This window comes from Mirounga leonina, unplaced genomic scaffold (genome assembly GCF_011800145.1).
Source record: "Mirounga leonina isolate KUSES-001 unplaced genomic scaffold, KU_Mleo_1.0 Mir_180, whole genome shotgun sequence".
NCBI lineage: Eukaryota > Metazoa > Chordata > Mammalia > Carnivora > Phocidae > Mirounga > Mirounga leonina.
The window spans coordinates 28,163,470-28,175,501 of record NW_023270469.1 but is presented as its reverse complement, the minus strand read 5'-3'; the positions used below and the strand labels follow the sequence as shown (position 1 = coordinate 28,175,501).

General features: G+C 44.2%; 1 protein-coding gene across 3 annotated transcripts in view; it reads left to right on the top strand.

Moving 5' to 3' along the window:
• Positions 1-12,032, top strand: part of LPCAT2 (lysophosphatidylcholine acyltransferase 2) — a 66,253-nt gene that overhangs the window by 49,888 nt on the left and 4,333 nt on the right. For all 3 annotated transcript variants that reach the window (XM_035025191.1, XM_035025190.1, XM_035025189.1), the window contains exons 12-13: positions 6,405-6,503; positions 10,760-10,895. In XM_035025191.1, coding sequence (XP_034881082.1) covers positions 6,405-6,503; positions 10,760-10,895 — 235 coding nt within the window. The remainder of the gene's footprint in view (positions 1-6,404; positions 6,504-10,759; positions 10,896-12,032) is intronic.

Genomic DNA, 12,032 nt, shown 5'->3' with positions numbered 1-12,032 from the left:
AAAGAAAGAAAGGAAAGAAAGAAAGGAAGGAAGGAAAGAAGGAAAGAAAAAGAAAAAAAGAAAGAAAGGGAGGAAAGAAGGAAGGAAGGAAGGAAGGAAGAAAAAGAAAAGAAAGAAAGAAAGTGTTTTCCTGGAAACCTATTTAACTGTATAGAAACAGGTTCAGAAATGAGAAAAGAAGCAATTTCACGTAAGGGAAGTATATATATATATGTTTTTAATGGTAGAGCAACGGTCTAAAATTCCAGAATTCTTTAGTCCTGTTTCTCTAGTCAAATAAGCATGCAGCAAATTTATTTTGTTTTGATATATCTGTAAAGAGGGTCAGGGTATTGGGGAATGAAGGGTGGGCCCGTAGTCCAAAATGTCACTCTCAATCATTCTTACATGTGCTTCATACAAAATCAGGCATGCCCAGTGCATGTTGGCCGGCTCTTGTCATGTCTTGCCCTGCCTCAGAGCTAGGAATGTTGTGTTGTTGTTGTTCCTTTTGGAAAACTGCAGACAGAGGAAATGTAAGCAAAGAAGGGGGGAAAAAAGGGAAAAGCACACAGTCATCAGTTATTTGGTATATAAAGGAATATAGAGATATATAAAGATATATAAATATTGTTGACTGTTACAGTGGTTGTCAGTCCGGACTGCGATTCAGAATCACAGGGAGAGCTCCTTAGGAATATTGACAACCGAGTCCCACTCCAAATGTGTTAAAGAAGAATCTTTAGAGACGGGGCCTGGAAATGAGCATTTTTAAAGCTCCCCAGGTAATTCCAATAAGCAGCCAAGGTCACCAGCCAGGGCAGTCGACCCTTTCTTGTGTATGGCCCGTGGTTTGGCTCTATCGGGCAGAATCCAGAATCCTGCAGGAAGAAGACTCAGCCAGAAGGGCTGCATATGCAAGCGCTCAGTCTCCCCAGACCTGCCCCCGGCCTGCTATTTAATTGGTTCCCATCCCTCCTGCTTCTCTCTCAGTGCATTCCCTCTCCCTCCAAGGGCTACTTTAGGGGGTTCTCCCGAGTTTGAAGATAAATTCTTCCTTCCTCTTTTGACTCATTTAGAGGAAAGTTTAACTATGGAACTGGTCTAACTCTCCTGTTAACAGCCCACAGCTGTGGGTGAGAAATCCCCAGTGAAAATTAGGAGAGGTTGGTGTTTGGCCTCTGCGCTCACCATCGTCACCATCATATATTTATGAAACACCATGTGCGTATAATTCTGCACGGAGCCAAGCATAGAGACCACATCTGCCTTCCTCTAGGGACCTGTAAATGTAAGCTTGCTCTGGTGGGCTTCTTAGCCAGGTATGGTCATATCAGAATGAGGCTCCTGCTAGCAACCACACATTAATATCAGGATCCCATTTTAGAATCAGCCCATTTATATGTCAGGCATGAGCGTAGGCATCTAGCCAAGAAAGGGGAAAGCAGCAAAGATACCTTTTAAGGTCTCAGAATATTAGGTTTATTATTCCACAGGATGGTTGTAGAAAGGGCAACCGAGCCTTACCCTTGTTTTTGTCAGTTCATTCTAAATATTTATGAAAGTCAAGATGGTCACCTCATGCTGGGGTGGTAGTAAGTATTTTTCTTGCTCCTCGGGTCAAAAGATTATCTGCTCTTACGATTCTCTTCCTGCCCACATAGGGCAAAACATCCTGAAGTTACCTACATGTCTCTTCTGTTTCTTCTGAATTTGTATAAAATTTGTACAGGTAACCCCAGTCACTAGTGGAGACACTAGAAAATCCAGTCTAAACTCTGGACTTTGTTAAGTACTCAAAACTTTGGCATTGCGTAGAACCGAGAGCCTGACGAATGATTGAATTTCTTAATTTTTATTCAATAGTTGACATTTTAAAGGCACATTTTCAGTGGAAGAGGGAGTATTTACCTGATGATTTTTTTTTTTTTTTGCCATTTCTACATGGAAGCCTCCTTATAGGCTGAGACAAAGGTCTTTGATTCATATCATTCCATCCCATGATTTTTCAATTTCTAACATTAAGCAATACAATTTATGTACTAAGTTGAAAATTATACTCAGTGATTTTAAAAAGCATGTGAAGTTGTACCACCTACATTTTTAAATTTCAAAATATCCCACATGATTTTGAAAAACACCTTCATCTTAATATAATCCACTGGATTCTGTAAACTGTAACAGAAGGAAAAAGAGCGTAGGTCTGTACTTAACGCACGTATGCTCTGTACCTAAGAAAAGCAGACCTCTAAGAATATTCAAAATGTGTACATCATCTTAAAGTTCACATTTTAAATATCTTGAGTACTAGTTCATGTGTTTTTAAGAACTGATTTTTTTAAAAAGTTAGAGATTTCATCAGTAATATTACACAACTAACCCATACTGGAGCCTTAAAAAATATTCACAGATGCACCTGCAGGGCCCTGATATTTAACACGTCTATTGATCTTGAGGTGCTTTAAGAATTACTTCTTAAAAGTGTCTGTGTTTAATGCTAAGTGGGTTAAAGCAATTTAATTCCAAGCAAATTGGTAATACAATTATGTATGTGGGTAGAAATAGGCTCTTAATAAGAATATTCGAGTAAACAGAATACCTCTTCCCAGACTCCTCTGGAAAACTGAGAATTAACTGTATTTTAACAATAGTACTCCTTTGGATTTGTAAAGTTATCCTCAAAGACTCAAAGCCTTTTTCTGTTGGCTGCTGCCTAGTAGGTTCTGTTTTTATGTAAACATTTCTAAATTGTTTTGATAGCATTGATTATCTCTCATTTGCAGGGATGATATCAATTATAACACACCAAAGACAATATAGTCCTTATCCTTGGGAGTTTTCCATCTCAAAATGTATTCAGAACCACATCCTTAAATGTTGCCGGACTTTAAAGGTTGTAAAACGTATCTGATTCAGTAGGGATAAAAATGTTGACTAAATCCGACTAGGAAAAGCCTCAGGAAACGGCTACCTGAGAATCAGACACAGGAACACCACCATTTGTTCCTTCTGGAATTTTAAATGGACCGTGTCTAAACATGTGGTCTGGCTTCCCACTGGTCCAAGAAGCCAGTGTGGGGATGGCAAGGCGCTGGGACGCCGGGACATCATGGTGACCCCTAGCCTTTACTTCCATGCTTTTCTGATCCTGCTGACCACCAGGGAAGGGACGGGGCCCACCATCTCAGGTTTCAGCCAGGCTCAGTCACCCCTTCTCCTTGCAGTGACCCAATACAAATCCATAGTTCCTACTCTGGGCTATCCTGGCCTCCAGATTAGGACAGATTATGGAGGGATTAGAGTCTCCAGAAAGCTGGGCTCCTCCTTTGAAATGTGGCCCTGAAATATTTCCAAGTCTAGATTTTTTTTTAAGTTTATAATTCTTCCTGAGAAGTTCAATAGGTTTTTAAAGAAAAGAAACACAGATTTGAAGGATAATTTTTATCATGGAATTTATTTGAAATTAAAAAACTAAAGAAGTGTGTTTTGTTGTATACTTTGTAATTGTCTGCTTTTGAATTTATTAAGCTACTTTAATTTGAATGATTTAGAGTCCAATTACCTGAATTTTCATTGGAGTTAGTGGTAATAGCAAGTTTTGTGACCTCAAGTAAAGCTTATGTCTCATTATTTTATTTAAAATCAATTAACATAGTGGCGCCTGGGTGGCTCAGTCGTTAAGCGTCTGCCTTCGGCTCAGGTCATGATCCCAGGGTCCTGGGATCAAGCCCTGCATTGGGCTCCCTGCTCAGCAGGAAGTCTGCTCCTTCCTTTCTCACTCCCCCTGCTGTGTTCCCTCTCTCGCTGTCTCTCTCTCTCTAATAAATAAATAAAATCTTAAAAAAATAAAATAAATTAACATATAGTGTATTATTAGTTTCAAAAGTAGCGTTTAGTCATCAGTTACATATAACACTCTATGCTCATTACATCACATGCCCTCCTTAATGCTCATCACCCAATTACCCCATACCCCTTCCCACACCCCCTCCGGCAGCCCTCAGTTTGTTCCCTATAGTTAAGAGTCTCTTATGGTTTGTCTCCCTCTCTGATTTCATCTTGTTCTATTTTTCTCTACCTTCCCCTGTGTTCATCTGTTTTGTTTCTTAAATTCCACATATATGTATATACATACACACCACATCTTCCTTATCCATTAATCTGCCAATGGACATCTGGGCTCTTCCCATAGTTAGGCTATTGTGGACATTGCTGCTACAAACATTGGGGTGCAGGTGCCCCTTCAGATCACTATGTTTGTATCCTTCGGATTAATACCTAGCAGTGCAATTGCTGGGTCATAGGGTTCTCATTTTTTTTATTAGTCAAAATGAATTAGTTGAATGGATTATTTCTAAGATTCCTTACAGTTCAAAGTTTTATTATTCTGAATTTGGAATCTTAACAATGTGTTATTTTATTGATCCAATAATAAAATACCTGAGAATAATTTCCATGCTGCTTTTCTCCCCTTCACATTACTAAGATGAAAACTTACATAAAATTTCTCATGTGATTATCAAGGGTCTGCTTCTTTTTGTCAGCCAAAACCATTCAGAGATAAGACTATTAATGAATATTAGAGGTCCAGAATATTACCTTGTTTTGTGAATAGTGGTAACATGAAGGGTCCTTTACATTTATCTTTCTCCATCTGCAAAATGAGTTATGATGCTTGACCTCTATTATACATAGAGTTCAGTGGTATAAATAAAAATTGGATGCCTCACAATAAAGAGACAACATAAATTCAAAAGAGTATTTCCAGTCATACAATCTATGATTATACCTTCATTGTCCATTGACCATTCTTCTATCTCTTCTTCAGACCTTCCATTCAAGACTTCTGTGTTGCTTCATAGAGCAAGCCAACTGAAGAACAAATGTACCTACAGTGAGCAATAGGTCTATGGTTCAGTAAGCTGCTCAGCCTCTAAGGCTAACGAACAACGGCCCTCTATGGTGTGTAAGGAAATGAATGATGGTGACACAAGAAGGAAATGATGTCACTTAGAACTCCACCATCTCTGGGGCGCCTGGGTGGCTCAGTCAGTTAAGCGGCTACCTTCAGCTCAGGTCATGATCCCACAGTCCTGGGATCGAGTCCCGCATCCGGCTCCTTGCTCAGCAGGGAGCCTGCTTCTCCCCTGCCTGCCATTCCCCCTGCTTGTGCTTGCTCTCTGTCTCTCTCTCTCACTTCCTCTGTGTCAAATAAATAAATAAAATCTTTAAAAAAAAAAAAAAAAGAACTCCACCATCTCTGAAATTTCCGGGGTGATGAAAATGTTGCAGCTATTGATTGTGGTGGTGGTTACCCTGGCATATACATTTGTCAAAAGACATTAACTGTACACTTAAAATGGGTGCTTTTCATTGGATGTGAATGATACTTTTTTTTTAAAAAAAGATCAGCTTTTTTTCCAAAAAAGTGGTTCAAGAAAAGGAAGAGGGGTGCCTGGGTGGCTCAGTGGGTTAAGCATCTGACTCTTGCGGCTCAAGAGATATAGACCCTCAGTCACAGTTAAAGATTACACTCTTATTGACGCCAAACATCATTTGTTCATCTGTCAAGTACTGCGCTAGCTTTGTTGTTCCTAGTTCACACTTTACCTGGGATTTCATCACTTGAAGATTTGGCTGCCAAAATGCTTCTAACACCTGGGATATTATCATCATAGGGCTTGTTTGCAGTTCTCTTTCCTTCTCCCCACTTCGTCCCTCCGGGTTCTGTCTAGGTGAGTAGTTCATGTGTAGGAAACCCTACATTCAGTCAGCCTGGCTTAGAATTATCAATGCCTTCTTTTCTGCTGCCATCATGAAATACCTCCTGAGGTATATAGATACTCATATCATACTAGTTAGACGCTTAGAAGTTCAGGATCTCCTGGGGCCTCCCGTCATCTAACCTGACACAGCTCAGGTTCACTCCCTGGCTCCTGGTTTGTTACAGAGAAAACCTGCAAAGAAGAATCTATCTGCTACCACTGCCTCAGTTTGCCCTTTCCCCTCCCTTCCACTGTCTGCATGTAGGGGGTTGCTTAGTGACCCTGGTCCCCCTTTAGTGACCTGTTGGTGTTGTCCATCATGGCGGGGCCACCACCAAGATTCTAGATCCTGCCTCGTAGAGAGGCTTCCCCCGGGGCTGAGCTCAAGAACCCATGCTGGGTGCCACGGAGCCACTAAATGGCCTCAGTGATTCAATGTTTATATTCATTATTAAACAGAAATATATTTTTCTTCCTTCTGAATTGGGAATGGGTGGACCCCTTGCTTGCTGTTCCCTCTCAGTGCAAAGTTTTTTCCAAACAGGCTCAATGTGTGATGACACCGAGCTGTGTGACCTGCCTGGATTTCACCTTTGGGGCTGTGATTAATAGTAATTCAACTAGTGGGCCTGCTCATTGATCTCTCCCCTCCTGTCACAGAACCATGATGGTAGTATCGACTTCCGCGAGTATGTGATCGGCCTGGCCGTCTTGTGCAACCCTGCCAACACAGAGGACATCATCCAGGTGGCATTTAAGGTACTGTCAGCCCCGCTGAAAGCCTCTTGGTCTGCCTCATGAACAAGTGTTGACTCGAAGCATATTATTTGAAAATCAGTGAAATCTGTTACATGAGTTTATAGATCTGCTATGACGTGTACGCGGGGGTAATGTGATTAAGACAACTGCCCCCGAGAATAAAGAAAACACCAGCATCCAGTTAAGCACAAGGGAAGTCTTTGGGAGCAGCCCCGTTAACAGCATCAAGACTGAAGAGAAGGTGATTTCACAAATTAGCTTTAAAACTGATTTCTTTACAGCATCTCCATTTCGAAGCCCCAAAGTGCAGTTCATAAATAAACACCACCTGTCACCAGTCATTCTAATTCACCATCTGGAAAGTTCCCATCTATCCCAGTTTTCTCACTCCAAGTGCCAGAGGTATTTTAAGTGCTCTTTTCCGGATGGAATTTATGTGGTTGTGGTGGGGTCAGGTGAGCATCACGATACACGTCCCAAGTCCCCACCCTGCGTGTTTTCCTGTAGTATCACGTATATTTCCACAGCAACATTGAGGAAGGAGGTGTGCCGATGAATAACACCCCATCCCCAGCAGGACTTGGTGGAGGTCTGAGCTGTGAGGACTCAGACTCCATTTATCACGTCCATGCCCAAGAAGAGGGGGAAGAATACACTCCCAGAGTGTGTTTTTCGTTTTTCTGAGATAAAAGCTGCTTCATCTAATTAGTATTTAAGGAGGGTGTTCACTTCCAGTTCTAAGGTGGTGTAGTCTGCTCTCAAGTGAAACAAAAACTTGATTTCCCTGCTTGTCCTTGTACCGAGCTTTATATACTGACTCATCCCAGCTTGGCGGTCTCTCTGCTTCCGTCTGCCATGACAACCGAGGACCTTCTCTCTTCCTGTTTCCTACTCTCCTCTTTTCCTGGTTTCTGAGAAGAATATCCCACTGTGATTCCAACAGGTTTTCTTTCCCCTCTATCATCTAGAAAGACGCTCTTTCTCCAAGAGTCCTTTCTCAAGTTTTATAGGCCACCAGGGCATGCCTCAGGAATGTTCATGTGTTCTGTCATTGACAGAGAAGTCCCCAAGCTTTCTTTTTTATTTCAGATTGGTTTAAACTGAGTTAACTGCAAGGCCTGTAAGGAACCTAAGTGGCTGATGCTTAGCAGATGGTCATAAGGCAAGGGCCAGAACTTTTTCCAAGTTTAAAACATTTGGCTTTTATAGACTTATTCATCATAAAACCTAAAATTATACACATAGCTAACTTATTCCAATCCAGATATTTCTGTTTCTGTTTTGGGATTGTATACGTAATTATAAGTTGAGCTGAGCAAACGGTCAGTTTGGGTTTACTGATGAAAGACCTGATAGAAAATTTGGCCCTTGATCGCAGTAATTATTGTTTTTAAAGATGTCGTGAGATTTTTCTCTAGCCTAGACCTTGGTTTGGTGTGGGGGAGGGAAACAAGGAGGACCTAAAACTATACTTAGCTCTTTTTCCAGTAAGACAAGGGTCATGCTTTACATTGCTTATTTTTTCCACATTCTTTTTCAGGGGTGTTTGGTGTTTTTGAAAATATTTTGGCACACTTGTATTTTTCATGTAGTCGTGTCCTTTTATATGCACAGGACCCTGTCAATTCCTTTTATCTGGGAAGCACTTCACAGTGAACTCCCCATCCTTGAGCTCATTTCATCCTCACAGAGAACTGTGGAGGTAGAGGATTAGCCAGAGTTCTTCAGCCATGCAAGAAATTTGCCACAACCCCGGGGAGGGGGCTCCAGGGTAGACTCAGAGGCAGCGAGTCCACAGGCCCCCGCTGCAGAGACTGCTCTGCAGTGAGTGTGAGCCCCTCCACCTCTGCCCTCAGTCACACTCCAGGAAGGGTCCAGAGCCTTGAGCCACTTGCTTGCTGGAAAGACAGGACGTTTGGCCTGAGATTCCCACCGTATTCCATGCAATGGACGGATATCATTCCCCCAAGGGAAACTGGGCTGTTGAGCTTCCTACCAGAGCCCAGAGCATGGGATTTACCTCAGGTCTGGGAACTCTGTAGCTGAGAGACTATTGGGAGTGATGAGTAATGGAGGGAAAGTGAGCGTTTCCGTGAGGGGCACAGTCTGGGGTAGTCATGACGAGGCCAGATGGAGAGAAAGTAGAAGCACCCAGTATGGACACGGGAAGGGAATTTCCACAGAATCGAGAGCCACCAGAGCACCAAACGTGACAGACGGATTGCCGAGGATCATGTCAGAATGGAGGCCTCGCAAGAAAGCTTAGCGCCTTGAGGAGCGGGGTGGGGTGGGATCTCCCGGCAGTTACTGTTGGAAGTCCAGGGCCCATAGAGAGCCCTGGCCTGCAGTTTGTGCAAACAAATGCTAAGTCACTTTTCACTCTGGGGCTGTCTTCTCCCTCACTTGGGGGCTGAGGGACAGAAAATGGGCAAGTGCCTGCTTTCTCACCGGGGGCAGCGAATCAACAACGTCAAGTGCTAGTATTTTCTCCAACCCTGATGAACAGTTACAACGCTAGTCAGTTTGTGCTTGGGGTTCTTTTCGTGATGATCACACCTTCTCTAATGCTTTTGGTTTTCTGGTTTTGGTCGTGTGTTTGGTCAGAAGTAGAGGCCTTGGCGGCAGGCGCTCTAGATGTGGCCTGCCTGGATTTGGATGCCGACTGTACCACTGGCCAGTTGTGTGACCTTGGAAAGGGCCCTAACAGTCTCGTGCCTCAGCTTTCGCATCGAAGGCACCTACCCGGCGTAAGACTGTTGTGAGGGTGTAATCGGTTCATACAAGGAAAGTGACTTGAACACTTTTGGTCGGGGCCTGCAGGGAATCAGTGCTTGCATCATTTAAAAACATTAGTGCCCAGGAGAAGATTTTGAATTGGGGATATTAATTATCTAACAACTATCACTGTTTTGCTGCTTGACTTTCAATCCGTCCCACCTACCGCCTTTTCCTTTCGGCCTATAAACATGTTCAGACTCTCCCTTCCTAAAGACAGCCTCCTTTTGTGCTTGGCCGATGCCCCATTTCCCTCCTTCCTGTTATTTCAGGAGCCCATGCTGGTTGTCTCCACCGCTCACCTCTTCGTTCCTGGCTTTCCATGACCACCTGGGAAGTGGCTCCCTGAAGCCGTGTTTCCCAAAGGCATCCGGATCTCCTCTAACTGCCAAACCCAGCCACCCTCTTTGCTTCTCGCCTGGCCTCGCTCTGGTGTTTTACTCAGTGGGCTGCTACCACCCTCAGAGTGTCTCCCTCTTTCCAGAAAGCCCTCCTGAGCTCCCAGTGGCACGCTCCTCATTTCCGGTTCTCTCTGAGGACTTCTGAGTCCTTTTTTTGCCAGCTCCTCTTCCCTGCATGCACTTGAACTCTTGCTGCTCCTCGGGCTTTGCATCACTTTGTGCATTCTCTGCAGATAAGCCCCAGCCCCCCCAGAGTTGGCGGTTCTTACCAGAAGTCATGGCTCGAGCCTCGACCAGTCTCCTGAGCTGAGGTGCTGCGTCTCGTAACTCCCCCAGCACCTCTGACTCATGTCTAACCTCTCCAGGTCCAGCTTTTGATCTCCCCCTCTGGGGAATGGACCCCACTTTCCCCCAGGTGTCCAAGCTAGAGCACCTCAGCCCACTCTTCCATCCTTCTTGCCATCCCCACAGGGCCCTGCCTTCGCTTCCTCGTAAATTCTGCCCCTTCCTGTCCTTCTTGCTTCTCCACCCCACACTCTTCATTGCTTTTCCCGCCTCTAGACTTTCCAACCTTCTGACTCTAATCCACCTCCACACTCTCAATTCCCGTATGATCACACCACATCCCCCACTGTCATAACCCCACAGGGTGAGGTGAGGCATCCTACAGCCTTCATGGTGTGATTCCTGCTTGTCCGTCCGTCACCTGGTCTGAGCCCCCAGCAAACACTACCAGTCCTCGTCTGTCCCAGGAGTATCCCTTTGTGTTCTAAGACCCAACTCAACCTGTCAAACGGGTAAAGCTTTCCCTGACCTCTCCCAGAGGATTCATCTTGCTCTCCACAGGGCTCCCACGCCCTTTGGTCTTACTCTTGTTGTAGCCCGCGCTTTCCTTCTGTCTCGTCCCACGACCAAGCCAGGTGTCGCGAGGGCAGCAGAGACCATTCTTCCTTCAGATACATCTCCCTCACCCCGGCCCAATAGTTGTGTGAATTACTAGAGTTTATTTTCCGAGATTATTCCGTACCACTGTTGCCCTGCTGGCACTCAACCTTATATTTTATTTTCTCTTCCCTTCAGCTCTTTGATGTTGATGAGGATGGCTACATAACAGAGGAAGAGTTTACCACCATTTTGCAGGCCGCCCTTGGGGTGCCCGACCTGGATGTTTCTGGTCTCTTCAAGGAGATAGCCCAGGGGGATTCTGTTTCCTATGGTGAGTAGGCAGTTTGGTTTCTGCTTTAGTTGACCAGGAGGGCAACCTGACTACGGATGGAGGATGGACCGTCAGGCAGGAGTGTGGTTTCCCTCCACTAATTATATTAACAATAGAAATAACAGGAATGATGATGATGACAGGAATAATAGCAGTAGTGGGATAAGAGAGACTAATTACTGAGGACATATATGCTAAGTACTCTTCTAAGCATTTTTAAATAAATCTTTACAGCAAGCCTATTCATCAGCACTCTTAATATTATTTTATTGAATTTATGGAATTTAACTTACCTGAGGTCATCAGCTAGAGAATGTCAGAGCCAGGACTCAAAAACCAAGAGAGTCTGGTTTTGGAGCCTGGACCTCTGCCCTCCGCACTTTCTCTCTCATCTGCTGCCCTTCCTGGAAGGGTCTTTTCCTTTCTGCTGTCACTTTGCCAAGCAAAACTGAGCAAGTTAACTAAAGTGGTTGTAACTCTGCTAGAGGGATACAGACTGGGGTTCCAACCGTAACTACAGCAGCTAAACCATCTGTCATCACGTTTGCTGTTAGCAGCTTAGGAAAGCTTTCACGTGGGCTCATTTTCTCCTGTCCCTTGGATAGCACCCCTGTGAGGTCAGGACCATCGTGGCGGAAGAAGACCCCATGGTCAAATGGCAGGTCCATCCATCAGGGACCAAGCTTTCTCCAGATGGCCTGAGTCCACACATCAAAACAAGTCCCACATCAGTTTCCTTGTATTTCCTAGTACAGTCGTTGAGAAAAATCGCACCTGAGTGGAGAGGCCTAGGTAACGGTTTCCCTGTCTTAGCTTTGATGTGGTCATTCACGTCAGGTTGGCTTCTCTTCCCCCAGCCTTTTCCCCCTTGCAGGCTGCAGGGGGATTCCTCTGGAATGCCTCTTTCCTCATGGTGTTTAGAGAGTTTCAGCTGTTAACTTTCATGGGATAGGAGAATTAGATCACATACTTCTCTTACTCTCTGTTTTTAATTACTATCATTCTGCCTGCCCTTTATTCTATTTTAGGTAATTAAATGCCTAGGGCACTTACTTTATTGAGTTCATGGAAGGAAGGAAGGAAGGAAGGAAGGAAGGAAGGAAGGAAGGAAGGAAGGAAGGAAGGAAGGGAGGAAGG